This window comes from Pygocentrus nattereri, chromosome 3, assembly GCF_015220715.1.
Source record: "Pygocentrus nattereri isolate fPygNat1 chromosome 3, fPygNat1.pri, whole genome shotgun sequence".
NCBI classification, from domain to species: Eukaryota; Metazoa; Chordata; class Actinopteri; order Characiformes; family Serrasalmidae; genus Pygocentrus; species Pygocentrus nattereri.
In genome coordinates this window covers 40,559,814-40,580,066 of record NC_051213.1, presented here as the reverse complement: position 1 = coordinate 40,580,066, position 20,253 = coordinate 40,559,814, and the positions used below count along the sequence as shown (strand labels likewise).

General features: G+C 39.5%; 1 protein-coding gene across 5 annotated transcripts; it reads left to right on the top strand.

Annotated features, from left to right (window-relative positions):
• The first annotated feature begins 2 nt into the window (after positions 1-2).
• esco1 (establishment of sister chromatid cohesion N-acetyltransferase 1) lies at positions 3-19,670 on the top strand. Of its 5 annotated transcripts, none has more exons than XM_017715966.2 (11): positions 49-98; positions 322-378; positions 870-2,805; positions 3,315-3,396; positions 3,715-3,790; positions 5,617-5,710; positions 13,899-14,027; positions 15,243-15,332; positions 15,988-16,131; positions 16,321-16,505; positions 17,567-19,670. In XM_017715966.2, the coding sequence occupies exons 3-11, from the start codon at positions 871-873 to the stop codon at positions 17,712-17,714; spliced, it is 2,883 nt and encodes a 960-aa protein (XP_017571455.1). In that variant the 5' UTR covers positions 49-98; positions 322-378; position 870; the 3' UTR covers positions 17,715-19,670. The 5 variants fall into 5 exon arrangements, with proteins under 5 accessions (XP_017571456.1, XP_017571454.1, XP_017571455.1 ...); XM_017715963.2 differs by having other exon boundaries at positions 58-98; positions 216-378; XM_017715967.2 differs by lacking the exons at positions 49-98; positions 322-378 and adding an exon at positions 3-47.
• Positions 19,671-20,253: the final 583 nt, after the last annotated feature.

Below are 20,253 nucleotides of genomic sequence, written 5' to 3'. Positions count from 1 at the left end.
GAAACACGCCGAAGATGACGAAGAAAACAGAAGCTCCGGAAGAGAAGGTAAACTTAACACAGCGCAGAACAGCTGTTTTTGAGAACCAAGACACATAAGTAAGTTTTAGGCGACACGTGTTGTTCTGGTTTGTTTGAGATTCGTGTAATTAATCTTTGAGAAATTCACTGATTTACACGCAGGAATTTTCGAATTAAGCTCTCTCCTTCGAATAGCTATTTGCGTGTTAGCCACTTGGCTAACTACATTTTCTCATCCCCATCGACGTTGGACGCTTCAGACCCATAAACCTGTGAAACTTGCTTTTGCTTTGGCCAACAGACCTTGCGGCGCAAAACACTTTATACACTAACGAGAAACTGGCTTTGGGCAATCCAAGTAAGCTTTCTTTCACCTTGAAAAACAGTCCTCTTCATGTTTTGCTTTTAATGGAAAGGTTAGCTACTAGCCAAGTCTTTTTTGATTATGGACAGTTTGCCTGCCTGTTTTAGCTTAATATTTTCAAAGTTATTTAAAAGTTAATTCTCACGCTGATTTCCTCTTGTTATGTCTGTCTCGTTATGTAACTATTGTGTTTATGTGCTCATCAAAAAAGTAAAAATTGCCACCACAATCCTCTTTGACCTCGTTATAACCTGCCAAAATGTAACTGTTTACAAGATGTTGGCCTTGATATTTTGTGTGATTTTTATATTATTGCACAGAATGCAAAAAAAAAAAAAAAAATCTTGTGTGGTTATTGGTCTGTTGTGCATTTTTGCTTTCTTTCTCTTGCTATACCAATGTCAGTTAACTAGTGAAAGGCAAGAAAACATAAGAATCCAATGTATGCTCATTTATTAATGTATTTCTGTATTTTTTTTATTTAGAATGCCATTTTCCAAAAGAAAAATGCAATCTTCTGAACCTCAAGTTAAGAAGAAAAGGGTGGATCATAGTCCTGCAGCATCTGATAAACCTAGTCAAACAACTCAGATGACACAGAGGTCTTTAAGGGCAGGAGCGCCACAGAGGAAAGGTTTGATTCAGTCTAAAAAGAAAAAGCCCCTGCTGAAGCTGAGGGAAGAGAAGGAACCTCGTCGGTCTTCTAGACTGAAAACAGCGCCAAAGAAACCGACTGGTAGACAAAAGCAGAAAGCATCGAATACATCTGCTGCGCCAAAAGAAGTGAGCTCCAAATCTGCTGCTAAAGTTTCTGAGACAGCTGGAGACAGATTGGGTCCAAATTTGCCTGTCCTGAAAAAAGGTAGTAAGAAATACTCTAGAAGAGTGAAGAGAGGTAAATGCCCATCTCCTCCTCCAGAAAAAGTTAGCACACTGTCCGCAGCCCAGTACCCCGTGCTAATAGAGCACAGTTATGGTCGACCTTCTGATTTACAAAGTGAAGAGATAACAATGCCAGACAGAAACAGAGTTGCAGGAATCACTGGTCTGAATGACCAAGGCCCTGCCTTGTGCCATTCAGTGATGCAAGAGAGTCAAGCCTCTGAGACTAAAATGGCAAGCAAAATATCACTTGATGAACAAAAAGAACTTTGCCCTGATCCCATTGAGAAAATCACTGTAACTTTAGATGCCAAGGTAAGTGTGATGAGAAAGTCTCCACCACCTCTACAAGCACTTTTTAAAGTTATTCAAGAGACTAGCTTTAATGGTAAAAATATCTCTGATATGGATGAGGTTGAGGTGGTGAATACATGTTCTCTGCAGGAAGCTGTTCAGAATACAGAAATCTCTTATACTCCAGACTGCTCTCTGGCCTCAGAGACTTGTATGAAGGTGGATGATATTGAAACTGAACACTGTGTGGTTGAGATTGAAACAGTGGAGGAAGTAGTCAGTGACCTTGGTGCCTCAGACAATAACAACCAACCACCCCAAGACCTGCAGGAGTCAATTGCACTAAAGGAAACCAGCAAAGCTGTGGTGTGCAAGGAGAACACTTCTACCCCTTCATTGCCGCAGGACGGCACAAAAGACTCCACACAAGGTTCCCCTGCACAGGCCAGCGCTGAACCTCCAAAGAAGCAAGCAATGAATCCTCAGGCCAGAACCAAAGCCCGCCTGGCAGCACTGGCTGAGGAGAGGGCAGCTGCTGCTAAGAGACCACCCCCCAAGCAGTTGAACCTCTTGGCTCTGTGTGAGGAAATTGCAGATGAAATTGCAGATGACATTGCATCTGATGCTGCAGCAGCAGAAGAGATGAAAGAAGAAGGGGCTCAGTCTGATGACAACAGCCAGACCAAAAATGAAGTGGAAGATGTGCCAGTTCCCACTGTTTCCAGCGACCTGCCTCCCTTTGAAACCCCAACAGGCAGTACCTCTGACCATAAGGTACAAGAGAACACACCCAAGAAACGGTTCTTCCTCAGCCATGTGTCTGTTCCCCTCAAAACCCAAGAGAAAAAGAAGCTGTCCCGTTTCCAGAGACTGCGGCAGGTTGAGCTGCAGCGGGACAAGCTGACATGGACCCGCGTTAAGAAGCTCAAGTCCGATCAGGCCAGTCAAGACAGTGCAGAAGACTCCCCGCAGCCTTTGTTACCTGATTTGGTACCAACCAGTGATGTTAGCTCTCCTACTGCTCTGCCATCTACTCTAGAGAGTGTATCCAAGGTGGGGTCAAGTGAACGCAGGAGGGTTCTTCCTGCTATGGCACCGCCCATGCCCAACGGTATTACCAGTTCAAAGCCTAAGCCTGCTGTAGAGTATAAGCCGTACAACCCCAGACCAAAGTACTCAGCAGATGACTTTGAACTGGATGAACCAGAGGAAGAGACTAGCCATCCAGCTGCTATCAAACAAGAGGTAAACACATCAACAGATGTACCCATATCATATGTTGGACTATGTTTTAACTGCTTCAATATTTTTGTCATTCATTTGTTCTAGGGCTGCACAATACTTTGCTAATCATTCTTGCAGTATGCGTAATGAGCTGTTTGATCAGAGTGCTTTTTTACTGTATGCTGTGAATATCTTAATCGCAGTTCCAGATGAGTGTACTTGAATATGTTGCAAGGCATATCATCCTATAACTTGTAGCATGTAGCAGTAAAATCATGATGCTAGTATTTTGCCCGTATCATGCAACCCTAACAAAAGCATTGCAAAGTAGACTGTCACAAATGTTATGCTTGAAGTTATGTGTACTGACCAAGAACAAATCAAATTGGTAGCCATATGAACCTGATAGGGTTAGTTTAACTTCAGTATCAAAAGCAAAAATCAGTAAAAAAAAAAAAAAAATTAACAATTTAGCACCTTTGTTCCACATGACATGTCACCAGTGAATTTTGTTTATCATTACTTCACAGGGGAGAACAGTTTGTCCCTTAGCCATAGCTGAAGATATCTCTAAACCTTTGGCAAAAAATGCAGGCGTCCCATCCCCTGCAGGTAAGCTTCATCTTGTGTAGTTGAAATTGTTAGTTTGAACCTTCTTAGAAGACTTTGATCTTACTGTCCCAGGTGTGTGCTTCTCAGTATTCACAGGCTGGTAACTTGTCACACAAATGAACTGATTTTTGAGACAGAAAAATCAAAATTTGATGACACACTGAATGTGTGTGTGTGTGTGTGTGTGTGTGTGTATATATATATATATATATATATATATATATATATATATATATATATATATATATATATATATATATAAATAATGTTTTATTTATTTTTGTATATTTAATGTTTACTCTTGAATAATATCTCCAGCCAGCATCCCGAAATCCTCCACCCAGCAAGAACATACTCATAGGACATCAACAGAAGATTCACAACTTGCAAACAGGTAATGAATATATATATATACACACTCACTCACACACACACACACACACACACACACACACACACACACACACACACACACACACATACTGCTCAAAAAAATACTCAAATAACACATCCTAGATCTGAATGAATGAAATATTCTCATTGAATACTTTGTTCTGTACAAAGTTGAATGTGCTGACAACAAAATCACACAAAAATCATCAATGGAAATCAAATTTATTAACCAATGGAGGCCTGGATTTGGAGTCACTCACAAAATTAAAGTGGAAAAACACACTACAGGCTGATCCAACTTTGATGTGACGTCCTTAAAACAAGTCAAAATGAGGCTCAGTATTGTGTGTGCCTGTATGACCTCCCTACAACGCTCCTTATGAGGTGGCGGATGGTCTCCTGAGGGATCTCCTCCCAGACCTGGACTAAAGCATCCGCCAACTCCTGGACAGTCTGTGGTGCTCCTAGACAACGTGGCGTTGGTGGATGGAGCGAGACATGATGTCCCAGATGTGCTCAATCAGATTCAGGTCTGGGGAACGGGCTGGATTGAATAGCTTCAATGCCTTCATCTTGCAGGAACTGCTGACACACTCCAGCCACATGAGGTTTAGCATTGTCCTGCATTAGGAGGAACCCAGGGCCAACCGCACCAGCATATGGTCTCACAAGGGGTCTGAGGATCTCATCTCGGTACCTAATGGCAGTCAGGCTACCTCTGGCGAGAACATGGAGGGCTGTGCGGCCCTCCAAAGAAATGCCACCCCACACCATTACCGACCCACTGCCAAACTGGTCATGCTGAAGGATGTTGCAGGCAGCAGATCGCTCTCCATGGCGTCTCCAGACTCTGTCACGTCTGTCACATGTGCTCAGTATGAACCTGCTTTCATCTGTGAAGAGCACAGGACACCAGTGGCAAATTTGCCAATCCTGGTGTTCTCTGGCAAATGCCAAGCGTCCTGCACATTGTTGGGCTGTGAGCACAACCCCCATCTGTGGACGTCAGGCCCTCGTACCATCCTCCTGGAGTCGGTTTCTAACCATTTGTGCAGACACATGCACATTTGTGGCCTGCTGGAGGTCATTTTGCTGGGCTCTGGCAGTGCTCCTCCTGTTCCTCCTTGCACAAAGGCGGAGGTAGCGGTCTTGCTGCTGGGTTGTTGCCCTCCTACGGCCTCCTCCACGTCTCCTGGTGTACTGGCCTGTCTCCTGGTAGCGCCTCCAGCCTCTGGACACTACGCTGACAGACACAGTGAACCTTCTTACCACATCTCGCATTGATGTGCCATTCTGAATGAGCTGCACTACCTGAGCCACTTGTGTGGGTTGTAGAGTCCGTCTCATGCTACCACGAGTGTGAAAGCACCACCAACATTCAAAAGTGACCAAAACATCAGCCAGAAAGCATAGGTACTGAGAAGTGGTTTGTGGTCCCCACCTGCAGAACCACTCCTTTATTGCTATTTGCCAATAATTTCCACCTGTTGTCTATTCTATTTGCACAACAGCATGTGAAATTGATTGTTAATCAGTGTTGCTTCCTAAGTGGACAGTTTGATTTCACAGAAGTTTGATTTACTTGGAGTTATATTGTGTTGTTTAAGTGTTCTCTTTATTTTTTCTCTTTCTCTTTATATATATATATATATATATATATATATATATATATATATATATATATATATATATATATATATATATATATATATATATATATATTTTGTGTGTGTGTGTGTACCTGTATGTGTATGTACACTGAAAATATTTAGTTTGTAGTTGTATGCCAGGGCCTTATTATGCAATGTGTTTGTATTTTAATTTAAGCAGTAGCTGTGGCACTGGGTCAGACGCAGAGCTTCAGAAAGAGTGCAAGAACAATGTAAAAACAGCAAGTACAGAAGGAGAGCAAACCAGTACTGTGAGTATAATTTCATGAAGAACTCCACAAAAAAAAGTATTTATATATATATATATATATATATATATATATATATATATATATATATATATATATATACACACACACACTGTATTTCCAAAAGTATTCACTCGCTCATCGAATCATTGAATTCAGGTGTTCCAATCACTTCCATGGCCACAGGTGTACAACCCCAATTCCAATGAAGTTGGGACATTGTGTAAACATAAATAAAAACGGAATACGATGATTTGCAAATCCTTTTCAACTTATATTCAATTGAATACACTACAAAGACAAGATATTTAATGTTCAAACGGATAAACTGTATTGTTTTTTGCAAATATTCACTCATTTTGAATTTGAGGCTTGCAACACGTTCCAAAGAAGTTGGGACAGGGGCATGTTTACCACTGTGTTATATCACCTTTCCTTTTAACAACACTCAGTAGGGGGGCGCTAGTGAGCACCAGATGGAGTAGACACGTTTTTCTGAGCTCCTCTCCATATCATAATATAATTGGATATTTAATCAAAAATTTGTCAGTTTACCCGACCCTTTTGTTGATTTAAGCGATTATTAAGAGAAATAGGATGGGAAAATCGAAGGCAGAACCTGGAAAGCAGGATAAAGTTGAGTCGGCAACCCGTGCTTCACCAGAGCTAGTGGGCGCCGAGGGCCTCGCGGACTCCGGAGATACTGTTGCAGACGCTAGCAGCATACTTTTGGCAATACAGAGCATGAACAAAACGATGACTGACAGATTTGATGCATTAGAGGCAACCTTGGCATCCACTCAAGCATCTTTGGTGAGTCTTGGTCAAAGAGTAGCCACAATCGAGGAGGCTAATTCCAGTCAAGACATTCGCATCACAAAAGTTGAACAAACTTGCATGGAATTGCAGAAAGAAAACCGCGCATCGCACGCCAAAGTAATCGATCTGGAAGCTCGCTCTAGACGTCAAAATATTAAAATTGTAGGCCTACCTGAGAAAATCGAGGGAGTGCGCCCTGTGGATTTTTTGGAGAAGTTTATCTCTGAACTGTTAGGCGCCAGTAATTTTCCAAAGCCTGTTGTGGTGGATCGTGCGCATCGCTTGGGGAATAGATCTAACGAGGACAGCGAGGCACGGCCGCGCGTCATGATAGCCAAGATCCACCATTTCCAAGTCAAGGAGAAAATACTGCGACTATCTCATCAACAGTTTCCTTTGACATACAACGGGAGGGCAATTCATATTTTCCCCGATTATCCTGCGGAGGTGATCAAGCAACGCCAGGCGTTTGAAGGAGTTCGTGACAGGCTGAAGCTAGCTGGCGCCAAGGTCGGTTTTCGCTACCCAGCCCGGCTCAGGGTCACAGTGGGTACATCAGAGCAAGTTTTCTCCACACCGCAAGAAGCCGAGCAGTTTGCAATGACATTGGCTTGAGTGTATGTGCAGTTCACGCTTTGAATTGATACATTTTCTGGTATGTAGCCTTTTACAATTACAGGTCGGGACAATATTTTTTTTCTTTTCTCCTAATGGACGCTATTAGATCATTGTTTTTTTGGAGAGAGGGCTTGGGGCTCTTTACTTACGCTAAACTTTTATTTGCAATGGCCCGGCAGCCTCGGTGTTTATTTGAAGGGAACGTGTTTTCACTTTGTTTGGGAAAGTGGAACGGGGGGAGGGGGTGTATACTTGTGTGTTTTTTACATAGTTCGTTTTTATGTTGTGTTCAGTGTTTAAGGGCGTCACTTGTACATTTTACTGTGTTTAGACGTGCATAGCTCTACTTTAAGAGGTGGTGGCACCGGGATTACTTTTACTAGTTGGAATGTTCGTGGATTGGGGCATGCCATTAAAAGAGCAAAAGTGTTTGCTCATTTAAAGTCCTTAGCTGCAGACATTGTGTTTCTGCAGGAAACTCATATAAAGCCAACTAGAGCAAATTTGCTTAAGTGTAGATGGGTCAATCAAATTTTTCAGTCCACATTTTCTAGTAAAGCTCGTGGAGTGGCCATCCTAATTAGTAAAAGTATTCCATTTAGGCATGTTTCCACTATTTGTGACCCTAATGGTAGATTTCTCTTGGTGACAGGACACATTTACACACACCATGTTACACTTTTAAATATATACGGTCCCAACTTTGACAACCCAAATTTCTTTAGCAAGGTCTTTGATTTGCTGCCTAATCTCTCAGACACAAATGTAATTGTTGGGGGTGATTTCAACTGTGTGATTGATAATTATCTGGACAGATCTTCCCAACCAACTCAGTTACCTTCTGCTGCTTCAGCAACTGTAAACAATTTGATGTTATCTACTCATCTAGTTGATATATGGAGACTTCAGCACCCTACAGATAGGGATTATTCTTTTTTCTCACAGCGGCACAAATCTTACTCTAGAATTGACTATTTCCTGCTTGATTCAAACCTGATATCAAATGTGATCTCCACCAAATATCACAATATACTAATTTCAGATCATTCCCCAACATCATTGGTACTTGACCTCAATCATATGAAACGACAGTATAGTTGGTGCTTCCATCCTTCACTTCTCTCTGACCCCTATTTTTCCCAGACTATCTCTTCTAAAATATCTGAATTTTTGGAAACAAATGATAACCATGAGGTTACAGACTCAACTTTATGGGAAGCTTTCAAGGCTGTGATTAGAGGGCACATTATTTCTTTTGAAAACTCCATGAGAAAAGAAAAGAAACACCGTTTGATAGAAATTGAAAAATATTTAACACTACTAGACACAATTTATAAATCATCTCCTAACTCAGTCACCTTACAGAACATAATTAAACTTAAATATGAATATAATGACATATTGTCTGCCCAGGTACAGAACCAACTATTTAAATTGAAACAAAAACAATTTGAACTGGGAGACAAACCCCAGAAACTTCTGGCGCGACAGTTGAGGGGACTGTTTAACTCTTTGGATATAAATAAGCGCTTCAGGGAATATTATGAACAACTGTACACATCCAAAGCGACAGGTGACACTTCTACATGGCTGGAGGACTTGAACCTCCCCAAATTAAGTGATGAGGCATGTGAAGCGCTTAATGCTGATATCACAGCTGAGGAAATCCTAGAGGCAATAAAATCTTTCCCCAATGGGAAAAGTTCTGGGCCGGATGGATTTGGCATGGAGTGGTACAAGACATTCCACAAACAATTAACTCCACTCTTGCTTAGGATGTTTAAGCATTCATTTGATAACCAAAAATTTCCTAACTCCTTATATGACGCTAACATCTCACTTATTCTAAAGGAGGGGAGAGATGAGACTGAACCCTCATCTTACCGCCCAATTTCATTATTGAACTCTGATTTAAAAATTTTCACAAAATTAATGGCAAATAGATTAAATAAACATATCACCTCCATTATTCATAAAGACCAAACAGGTTTTATTCCAGGCAGGTTTTCATTCTTTAATGTGCGAAGATTAATGAATATAATGTACCATAACTATAAGAATGACCAGGAGGTAGCGGTTTTGTGCCTAGATGCCGAGAAGGCATTTGACCAAATAGAAATGCCATACATGTTTAGGGTCCTGGAAGAATTTGGATTTGGTCACCGTTTTATCTCTTGGATTCAAATTTTGTATGCGACACCATCCTCTTCCATCCTTACAAATCGAGATAGGTCCACCTCATTTCGTCTGCAGCGTGGGACGTGTCAGGGGTGTCCCCTTAGCCCACTCCTCTTCGCAATATGTATTGAACCCCTTGCAATCCGTATTAGACAGCATGAAACTCTCAACCCCATCCATTTAGGAGGTGTGGACCACCATCTGTCTTTATATGCTGATGATGTGGTAATCTTCATGTCACAGCCCGAATTATCCACTCCTATTCTGTTAGATCTTATTAAGTCATTTGGGTACATTTCTGGGTACACAATCAATTGGCAAAAAAGTGAGTTCATGCCTCTTGGGAAAAATCCCAAACCAGAATTTTTGCATAGACTCCCATTTAAAGTTACAGACAAGTTGAAGTACCTTGGACTAACCCTTCCAAAAGACCCAAAATTAATTTTTAAATTGAATTTCGGTGAAAATGTGGAAAAACTAAAAGTAGATATTGGAAGGTGGCGCACTCTTCCCCTTTCAATGGTGGGCCGTATAAATGCTATAAAGATGGTTTCGCTGGCAAGATTTCTTTATCTGTTTCAAAATCTTCCAATTTTTTTAACCAAGTCTTTCTTTAAGTTGTTGGACTCAATAATCATGCCATTTATATGGGGGTTTAAAGCTCACAGGATATCCAAAAAGCATCTTCAAAAACCAAGAGAAAAGGGTGGATTTGGACTGCCATGCTTTCAGCACTATTACTGGGCAGCAAACCTTAGACCTCTTGCTTATTGGGTTGAAGGTTACAATCCTGGTGTCTCAGCAGAAACTCCAGCCTGGGTGGCCATTGAAAAGGCTGGTGTTAAAAACACTTCACTCCCAGCTCTTCTTTTCTCAACACCTAGTCTTCTCAACTTAAAAGTGAATAACCAAATAATTCGCAACTGTTTGAGAATATGGCAGCAAATTAAGAAGTGTTGTGAACTACCTGGTACCTCTGTTTATGCTCCTGTGTGTCATAATCATGCGTTTCCACCCTCACTGTCTGATGCAACTTTTCACAGTTGGAAACTAAAAGGCATAGTTGCTTTAAAAGATTTGTACCTTAATAAGCATTTTGCCTCATTTACTCAACTGCAACATAAGTTCTCCCTCCCAGCAACACATTTCTTCAGGTACTTGCAAGTTAGGAACTATGTACGCCAAAACATACATAATTTTGAAACTCTTCCTGAGGAAAGTAAGATTTATAATCTTTTGCTTGGCCCACCGGATTCAAGACACCTGATTTCAAATTTTGTTAAAATATTTTCTGAACAAGTGGACTGTGCCACCCAGTCTTTGAAGAGTGCCTGGGAAGAAGAGTTGAGTATCCAGATTGATGATATTGTCTGGGGGGAAGGTCTCAGTAGAATACAATATTGCTCCATCAACACTAGACATCACCTTATTCAGTTCAAGGTCATGCATAGGCTCCACTACTCTAAAACTAAACTGCATAAAATATATCCAACTGTCTCCCCTTTGTGCCAGAGATGCAAGTCTGCAGATGGCACCTTAGCCCACCTTTTCTGGTCATGTCCAAAACTGTATGACTTTTGGTGCAGTGTATTCCAATGGTTCTCTGAGATGTACAATTGTGTTTTCAAGCCTGACCCACAGGTGGCACTTTTTGGGTACTCAATGGTTCTGTTGCCGCAAAGTAAGCGTGTACAACACACCATAATGTACGGAATGGTTGTCGCAAAAAGACTCATTTTAATGCTTTGGAAGTCAGAGGCAGTGCCCCTTTTCAAGATGTGGCTATCTGAGCTCACATCTCTATTGCACATGGAGAAAATCAGGTACAATCTGTCTAATAATCTCAGAGAATTTTATAAGATATGGCGGCCATTCTTGGACCATCTCGAAGAGTTTGATGGAGACCTTGAAACAATGTGATAGGCTAACCGCCTCTTTCCTTTTTTTAAAATTTTTTTTCTGTTAATGCTGGCTTTGCACTAGTGAAGATAAGTCATTGCCTTAGTTTGTACGCCCTGTCTGTTTTGTTTTTGTGTGCGTTTTCACATTTTAAATCTTCTTGTCATTCCTTTTTCTTAAGCATAATGTATAATTTTTTCTGTTGTTTACCTGTCTAGTTGTACATAACACTTTTGAAAAATTGTAATAAACATATTGTTCAAAAAAAAAAAAAAAAAAAACAACACTCAGTAAGCATTTGGGAACTGAGGACACTAATTGTTGAAGCTTTGTAGGTGCAATTCTTTCCCATTCCTGCTTGATGTACAACTTCAGTTGCTCAACAGTCTCCATTGTCTCCATTGTCGTATTTTGCGCTTTATAACGTGCCACACAGTTTCAATGGGAGACAGGTCTGGACTGCAGGCAGGCCAGTTTAGTACCCGCACTCTTTTACTACAAAGCCACGCTGTTGTAACACATGCAGAATGTGGCTTGGCATTGTCTTGCTGAAATAAGCAGGACATCCCTGAAAACGACGTTGCTTGGATTGCAGCATATGTTGCTCCAAAACCTGTATGTACCTTTCAGCATTAATGGTGCCTTCACAGATATGCAAGTTATCCATGCCATGGGCACTTACACACCCCCATACCATCAGAGATGCTGGCTTTTCAACTTTGCGCTGATAACAATCCAGACAGTCCTTTTCCTCTTTGGCCCGGAGGACACGACGTCCATGATTTCCAAAAACAATTTGAAACGTGGACTCGTCAGACCAGAGGACACTTTTACACTTTGCGTCAGTCCATCTCAGATGAGCTCGGGCCCAGAGAAGCTGGCACTGTTTCTGGGTGTTGTTGATATATGGCTTTCGCTTTGCATGGTAGAGTTTTAACTTGCACTTGTAGATGGAGCAATGAACTGTGTTCACTGACAAAGGTTTTCTGAAGTGTTCCTGAACCCATGTGGTAATATCTGTTACAGAATGATGTGGGTTTTTAATGCAGTGCTGCCTGAGGGATCGAAGGTCATGGGCATTCAATGTTGGTTTTCTGCCTTGCCGCTTACTTGCAGAGATTTCTCCAGATTCTCTGAATCTTTTGATGATATTATGGACTGTAGATGATGAAATCCCTAAATTCCCTGCAATTGCACTTTGAGAAATGTTGTTCTTAAACTGTAGGACTATTTGCTCACGCAGTTGTTCACAAAGTGGATGCTCCCTTTAAGGGACGCTCCTTTTATACCCAATCATGACACTCACCTGTTTCTAATTAACCTGTTCACCTGTGGAATGTTCCAAACAGGTGTTTTTTGAGCATTCCTCAACTTTTCCAGTAATTTGTTGCCAGTGTCCCAACTTCATTGGAACGTGTTGCAGGCATCAAATTCAAAATGAGTGAATATTTGCAAAAAACAATACAGTTTATCCATTTGAACATTAAATATCTTTGTAGTGTATTCAATTGAATATAGGTTGAAAAGGATTTGCAAATCATCATATTCTGTTTTTATTTGTTTTACACAATGTCCCAACTTCATTGTAATTGGGGTTGTATAAAACCAAGCACTTAGGCATGCAGACTGCTTCTACAAACATTTATGAAAGAATGGGTCACTCTCAGGAGCTCAGTGAATTCCAGCATGGTACCGTGGTAGGACGCCACCTATGCAACAAGGCCAGTCATGAAATTTCCTCGCTACTAAATATTCCACAGTCAACTGTCAGTGGTATTATAACAAAGGTGGAAGCGATTGGGAACGACAGCAACTCAGCCACAAAGTGGTAGGCCATGTAAAATGACAGAGCGGGGTCAGCAGATGCTGAGGCACATAGTGCGCAGAGGTCTCCAATGTTCTGCAGTCGAATGTTACAGACCTCCAAACTTCATGTGGCTTTCAGATTAGCTCAAGAACATTGCGTAGAGAGCTTCATGGAATGAGTTTCCAAGTCTGACATTACCAAGCACAATGCAGAGAATTGAATGCAGTGGTGTAAAGTATGCCGTCACTGGACTCTACAGCAGTGGAAACGTGTTCTCTGGAGTGACACATCACGCTTCTCTATCTGGCAGTCCGATAGATGAGACTGGGCTTGGCGCTTACCAGGAGAATGGTCTAACTGCGTTGTGCCAAGTGTAATGTTTGGTGGAGGGGGCATTATGATGTGGTGTTGTGAGGTGTCTAACCTCACAACAAAGGTCAAAAATATCCAGAAACACACTCCTAGCCCTTGTGGAAAGCCTTCTCATAAAAGCTGAAGCTGTTATAGCTGCAAGGGGTGGGCTGACTTCATATTAAACCCTATGGATTAAGAATGGGCTCTCACTCAATTTCATATGCATGTGAAAGCAGACGAGCAAACACTTTTGGCAATATAGGGTGTGTAATTAAATGTATATGTCTGCGATGGACTGGCGATTTGCCCAGGGTGTATCCTGCCGATGACTGCTGGGATAGGCTCCAGCGACCCTGAGGGAGAAGCGGCTTAGAAAATGAATGAATGACTATATATATATATATATATATATATATATATATATATATATATATATATATATATATATATATATATATATATATATACACACATACACACAGTTTGATTTGATATGTTTGACCTTACACATTGCAGGACAAAAGTCAGAGTGCGTTTGGAGCAGTGACTTGTAATGTGTGTGGGATGTTGTACTCACCATCCACAGAAGATGAAGCCCAGCACCTGCTCTTCCACAACCAGTTCATCAGTGCTGTCAAATATGTGGTATGTTTTTTGTTTAACTTGCTGGAAATTACAACTGTTCTCTTTTTTTTTTTCCGCAGGAGACATTACCTACTAGAGGATCTCTGTTATTTTAGTCCCACCTGAATCTGCCCTGTCAGCAACTTGTTACTGACTACACATTCCTTTATGAAGATTACAGTGGATTTTATGCATTATAAATTGAAGTCACCCCTGAGGGAGCAGCGGCTTAGAAAATGTGTGTGTGTAAAGTGAAGTGTAGAACTAATTATAGGTTATGCTTCCTTCAGATCATGTCTGAAATATTTTGTTACAAGATAAGCACGCCACCACAGTGTCAGATTTTTCAGTGAGCCCAGATTTTCCAAGATGAGCGCATGCCAACAAAAATGATAGCTGCTGACAGTTATATTGTAAACTGGGTATGTTTTAATTATTCAGCAGCTTGTGGGCTAAAATCATACACATATGAAAAAAATCAGTATGCAAGTACACCTACTCTGTATTTCATGATACAATAATGCTAAATAAATTTAATCTCTGATGACAAAAAAATAAATAAACAAAAAAACATTATTCCCAGCACTTATTTCCAACCAAAATCAATTGAGCACATGTTGTGTTCTTAAGACCTCTGAAGTCCTAAGCAGGAACTTGAAAGCAGTATTATATCACCTTCAAATTGACATCTTGGCAAATATTGTCATATCCTGTAAGAAGAGTCTTTGAGGTTGTCAAGTATGTAGACAGTTTTACTTGTGTACTTTGCATTCCTGTCACGCATGGAACTTTATTTCATGGACACTTTCATCTTTGTAATTGGAACATCTCTCATGCCATGTGAACTGTTTATGATGTTCTTGGTAATATTACTTCATATATGTATATAACTTCATGCACAAATTTTAGTTTATGTGCAGAAAATGTGTCCTGTTCACATACTACCTCAGGTTAGGAATTTTATTTGTTCACTGATAGTTTGGGAAAGCTAATGCTTAATTTAGGTTGTAGTTGGAGGTACCTTGCATATTAGCTATATTAGCTCCCCGTTGTTCTTGCACAAATGTGGTATCAGTGAAACATCAAATCAGGGGTGACTGTTTTATTGTGAATATTTTGAGTACTTAAAGAACATTAAATATTGTGGTGCATATTTTGTATAATTAAAAAAGTGTCCAAGTATTATGATATTGTATTTTTGCAATAATGCCCATTCCTACTTCAAATCTGTTACAGGGATGGAAGAAAGAGAGGATTTTAGGAGAGTACCCAGATGGCAAGATTATACTTGTTCTGCCAGATGATCCCAAGTATGCACTGAAAAAGGTACTGCTCACCCAAAAATGATGAATAGATCAATGCTTAAAAGTGACTTGGAGTAAAATCTCATTACTTTAACTTTACATTAAAAGTTAAGAATTTATTTTTCTAGTAAAGTTACAATTTCAGAAATAGATTTTTTTTTTTTGTTTACAACAGCAGTGATATACTGCGTGTTAAAATGAACATCACTGCAGGCGTATGGAGAAAAGGTCTAGGAATGCACCAATATGGAATTTTGGGATTTCAAAAAAAAAAAAAAAACATATCTGCCAATGCTCATTTATAAAAATGTAGAAATGGAGACTAAAACTACTTGGAGTAGAATTGTTGATCAATAAAACTTGATTTGTATAGAGTTACAAATGCAGTAAAATTTATGAATTTTAAATATATTTGTCTAGTTATCTATCAGAGTGCAATAAATGCATCATCAGGTATTGGTTTGAAATCTAAAAACCAGTCAAATGTAAACATGAATCTGATTCCAATAATACCAATATGATTTCAATATAATTGTGCATTGTTAAAAAGTGCTTGTTTGTTTGCTAATTGTTCTACTATTTGAATATCTGGTGCTAAATAACAGCTACAGTAAATTGTTGTCCTCTGTTGTCCTTTCCCTTGGGCATGTTTAATTTTTGTTTCTTTTTGCTTTGAGGTGGAGGAGATTAGAGAAATAGTGGACAATGACTTGGGCTTTCAGCATGTGCAGACAAAGGTCCAATCCCAGACCAAGACCTTCCTCTTCATTTCAAATGACAAGAAGGTGGCTGGGTGCCTTATTGCTGAGCACATTCAGGAGGTCAGCTGGATTTTTAAAATGAATTAATTAATTAGTTTATTCTGAGGCATTGAAAGTTTAAAAATATATTATGCTTGAATAATTTTAATAGTAGCATAAGAGCTACTGATTTGTTTTGTTGACTATAACTAGTTCTTTTGTTTTTAATTTTAGTCTTTGTAATTCTTTATTTTTGATTTATACATATAGGGCTACAGGGTGATAGAGGAACCACTGCCGGAGGGCTCTGAAGGGGAGAAGGTTATGTTTGAGCGGCAGAGAGCCTGGTGTTGCTCTACCGTTCCAGAGCCAGCTGTCTGCGGGATCAGTCGCATTTGGGTCTTCAGCATGATGAGGCGGAGAGGCATTGCCTCACGAATGATTGAGTGCCTCAGGTAAACTCAAAGTATTACAACTTTTGTCAGATAGAAGTAATCATGACATAACAGCTAGAGGTTTAGTGGATTGTCCTCTTACAGTTGGCATGGTTTGGGCTTACTTGGTTAATCCCCGCAAGTGTGTCTGTAAAGGAACTTAATGTCATGTGCCAAAATTCAGTACATAGATACTTTCCAAGGAAGGCTCTTGTGACATAAGAGACTGGCGCAATCCTTCTTTGGCTGGACTGGCTAATGGCTACATACTTGCATAGACTGATTAGTAAGCAGTAACTGTCTTTTTCAGTTTTGCAGTGCACTCATTTGACTGCAGATTTATCTGGACTAATAAAAAATAACCTTGGAATTTGCTTGTACTTTGAAACAACCTATTGGCAAAAAAAAACTATTAATGTTGTAGCTCTTGTATTTTAATTTATAGTTTATACATAGAGAAATTATTAATAATTGAGTTGTTAATGGTGGAGTACAGCATGCATAATCGTTTGATTATTGATTAATGTAATTTAATGTAATTTAACATACAATAATTTAATGTAAAATAAGCTGAAGTATTGTATTTTTGTTCTTTTATTCTGGTACTGTACTGAATTTTCCTTTTTTTTTTCCCTTTTATCCTGGTGGTGAAAATAAAGGTCACAGATTAAGTACTGTTATGTACAGTAGTCCAGATAAAGTGACTAAAGTCAAAATTAGTCTCTGAATAGCACAAAAGTGTTAACTATCTTGCTCAACCAGCCTCCTGACAGGAAGGATATTACACACTTTCAAAGAGGGACACAGAACTGAACTTTGACACTTTCACTAATACTACGCTGTACTAATCTGTAAAATCTGAGACTTTCCGCATGAACAAATCTCATGTAGATTTATGACTGCAATGCTGTGTCTCTTTAATGGAAATAATTATGTACTAGATAATAAGCCACTAGATAATGCGCATCATTAACCTGAACCTATTGACTTTTTTGTGGACAGTGTAATACCTGTTACTAAAGAAATAATAGAACCTGATTTCATTTTTTCAACTAACTCCTTTTCCCCCCTCATCATTTCAGGAACAATTTCATCTATGGGTCGCATTTGAGCAAAGATGAGATTGCTTTCTCCGACCCCACGCCAGATGGCAAGCTTTTTGCCACTCATTACTGTGGAACCTCACAGTTTCTGGTATATAACTTCGTCAGTGGGACACGCTTGACCTGACAACTGCCATAAACAGACAAAACACTCCCTTAAGAGTCCCCCCGACATGTATCAAGTTGAAGAAGAACGGTTTCGATCAAGCCAGTATTAAATCCAAATGTCAAATGGAGCCAAAAAGGTGAAAAGAGCTGCACCCTAGGATGATTTTACAGGCTTTTACTGTTAAGAGACATGGACCCCTATTTAATTTCTTAAATAAAACTTTTGATCTAAGATCAGTTCTTTGATTTCATATCCCAGTGGATATAGTCATACACAGAGAGGAGCAACTAATCGTAGATCAGTAGTATGATGCGCTACGTAAGTAAAAAAAAATTTCATTTTATTGTTGTTGTGTTTTTTTTTTGTTTTGTTTTTTATAATCAATATGTGTCCTCTCTTCAGAAGGCAGAAAATGCATTTATGCAATTATCACGTCAAACCCAGCAAGACCAATTGACTTGGAAATTTGCATTGAATAACACTTCACAGTAGCATATAGCTATTGTTTTGTTTGGTGAAAGACATGTATGCTGTTCTCTCAGGTTTAGTGTGAAACCTATCTTAGGACTTTCTAGCAGAAGCCATCATGTCTAGAGCACAGTTATGAAATCAGTATTTGCTTCTTCTCTTTGAACACAGAGAGAAAGAGTACATGGACTTTACTACTGCAAGCAATGCCTCTCTCTTGAGGCACCCTTACAACTTCTTTTTAATCTCAGGTTGAAAAATATAATTTATCTTTTGGGGCTAGATTTATCCAAGCATTTAAGCATCTGTTATAAGTGTTTGCAAATGAAACTTATTATCACATTACATGACTATAAATTGGAAAAATGACATGCCTGAAGCAATTATTGACATGCTTAGGTATGTTGCCCCAGCATAACATTTTTACACATGCTGAATGCTTTAGTACATTTGGTCCTTAAGTTTGGTTCTCCCTTTAATATCATTTCAGCATTTCAGTGGTTTTCAGAGCCTGTTTTCCTTATGCAGTGTATTCACATTGGACTTTACTGAGATTTATATGCATGGCATTGACAGCAATAGAGATCATTTTATGCTGACTATTCACAGTTGTCTCTTGTATTGATGTAGAGTGCAAGCTGACACTTAAATACAGCTTTTTTTTGGTTGTCAGCAGTCAAGCCAGTCACATTGTCTCAGCACCCCCGTTTCATTTTTAATATTTGTAGATTATGATTGGTTTTATGTGTCAGTGTATTTTAATTATATTAATTTTCTCCTGAACAAACTGTGTCTTTGCCGAAGTATTTTGCCGAAGTTTATTATTGAAAAGCTTTCTCAAAGATGCTGATAAGAAAAGAATATTTGAAAGTACTTTCAGCAGCTCAGTGCCATATTTTCAGCATCACAGGACCATCTCCGTTGTCTTTGTTGAAAACAACATAGGATGGCTGAGCATGATTGAGGAGAGAACTGCTTTGTGAGCCAGTGGATTCGTTTAATTAGCATTTCTGTGTTAACAGTAAGAGAGAAATCATGCCATCATTTTCTAGTCAGTAAGAGCATGGCTGAATGGAGGAGAATAGAATGCAGTTTTCACTTAAAAATAGTGCCTTAGCAGATCACGTTAGCTTTTCCGGTGGGGGATCAGCATCTACGACACATTTACCATAAACAAAACAGTAAATAAAATGCTGCATGTCTAGGATCAATTAAAATGTAGCACCCTTGAAACAAAATATATTGGCCTCAAATAAAGAAGATGAAAAATGGAACTCCTGAGAGATACTGCAAGCTAACAAAACATTACTGGGACTACATTGCCATGCACTTGTTTACAAAGAAATGAAACGCACAGTGCCCTCCAGAATTATTGGTAAAGGTGTTTAAACGTTGGGAAGAGTGGAAGGGTGTATGAAAAATTTCACTGTTTCTTAGTTTGATCTTTTCCCTTCAAGCTAAAATTGTTTTAAAAAGTCACGAAATAAATATTTTTCCTACACGCAATTTGTGAACAGCATTTAATTTAAGTAACTAACCATTCATAGTGCAATTTATTGCACTCATGAATTCTCAGGTGGTCATCCCTGATTTTGCATTACTTGCCAGAAGAAAAAGTCTCTATACAAACCAGAAATATAACCATTCATAAATCAATCTGGATCCGCTGAGACCAAAACTGAGCGCCATGGCTACTAAAATAAGGTAGGTTTTGTGTATAAATAGAGAAGGTAGAAGTGTAGCAGCTGTCCAAAGTTTTCCAAAAACTCTGGGAACCTTGTATGTTATAATGGGCCATAAGGCTGTATATTGTATAAAGGTGTTTTACTGCAAACCTTGTGTTGTATGTTCTCGCATCAAATACTACAAAGGACTCCGTGATCAGGGAATCAGGGAAATCATGATTTTGCATTAAAGGGGGCCTTTTCCAATGTCAGTTTCCTGTGCTCTTTGAGAGACAAACATTAGTGTATAAAAAGTGAATTTGTGTATATAAAAGGTCTTTGGGTGTTGGCTTTGTATGCTACTGACCACAGCAGTTTTAATGGGTCAGGTGGGCCAAGGGGTGCGATTGTTTTTCGTAAAGAGG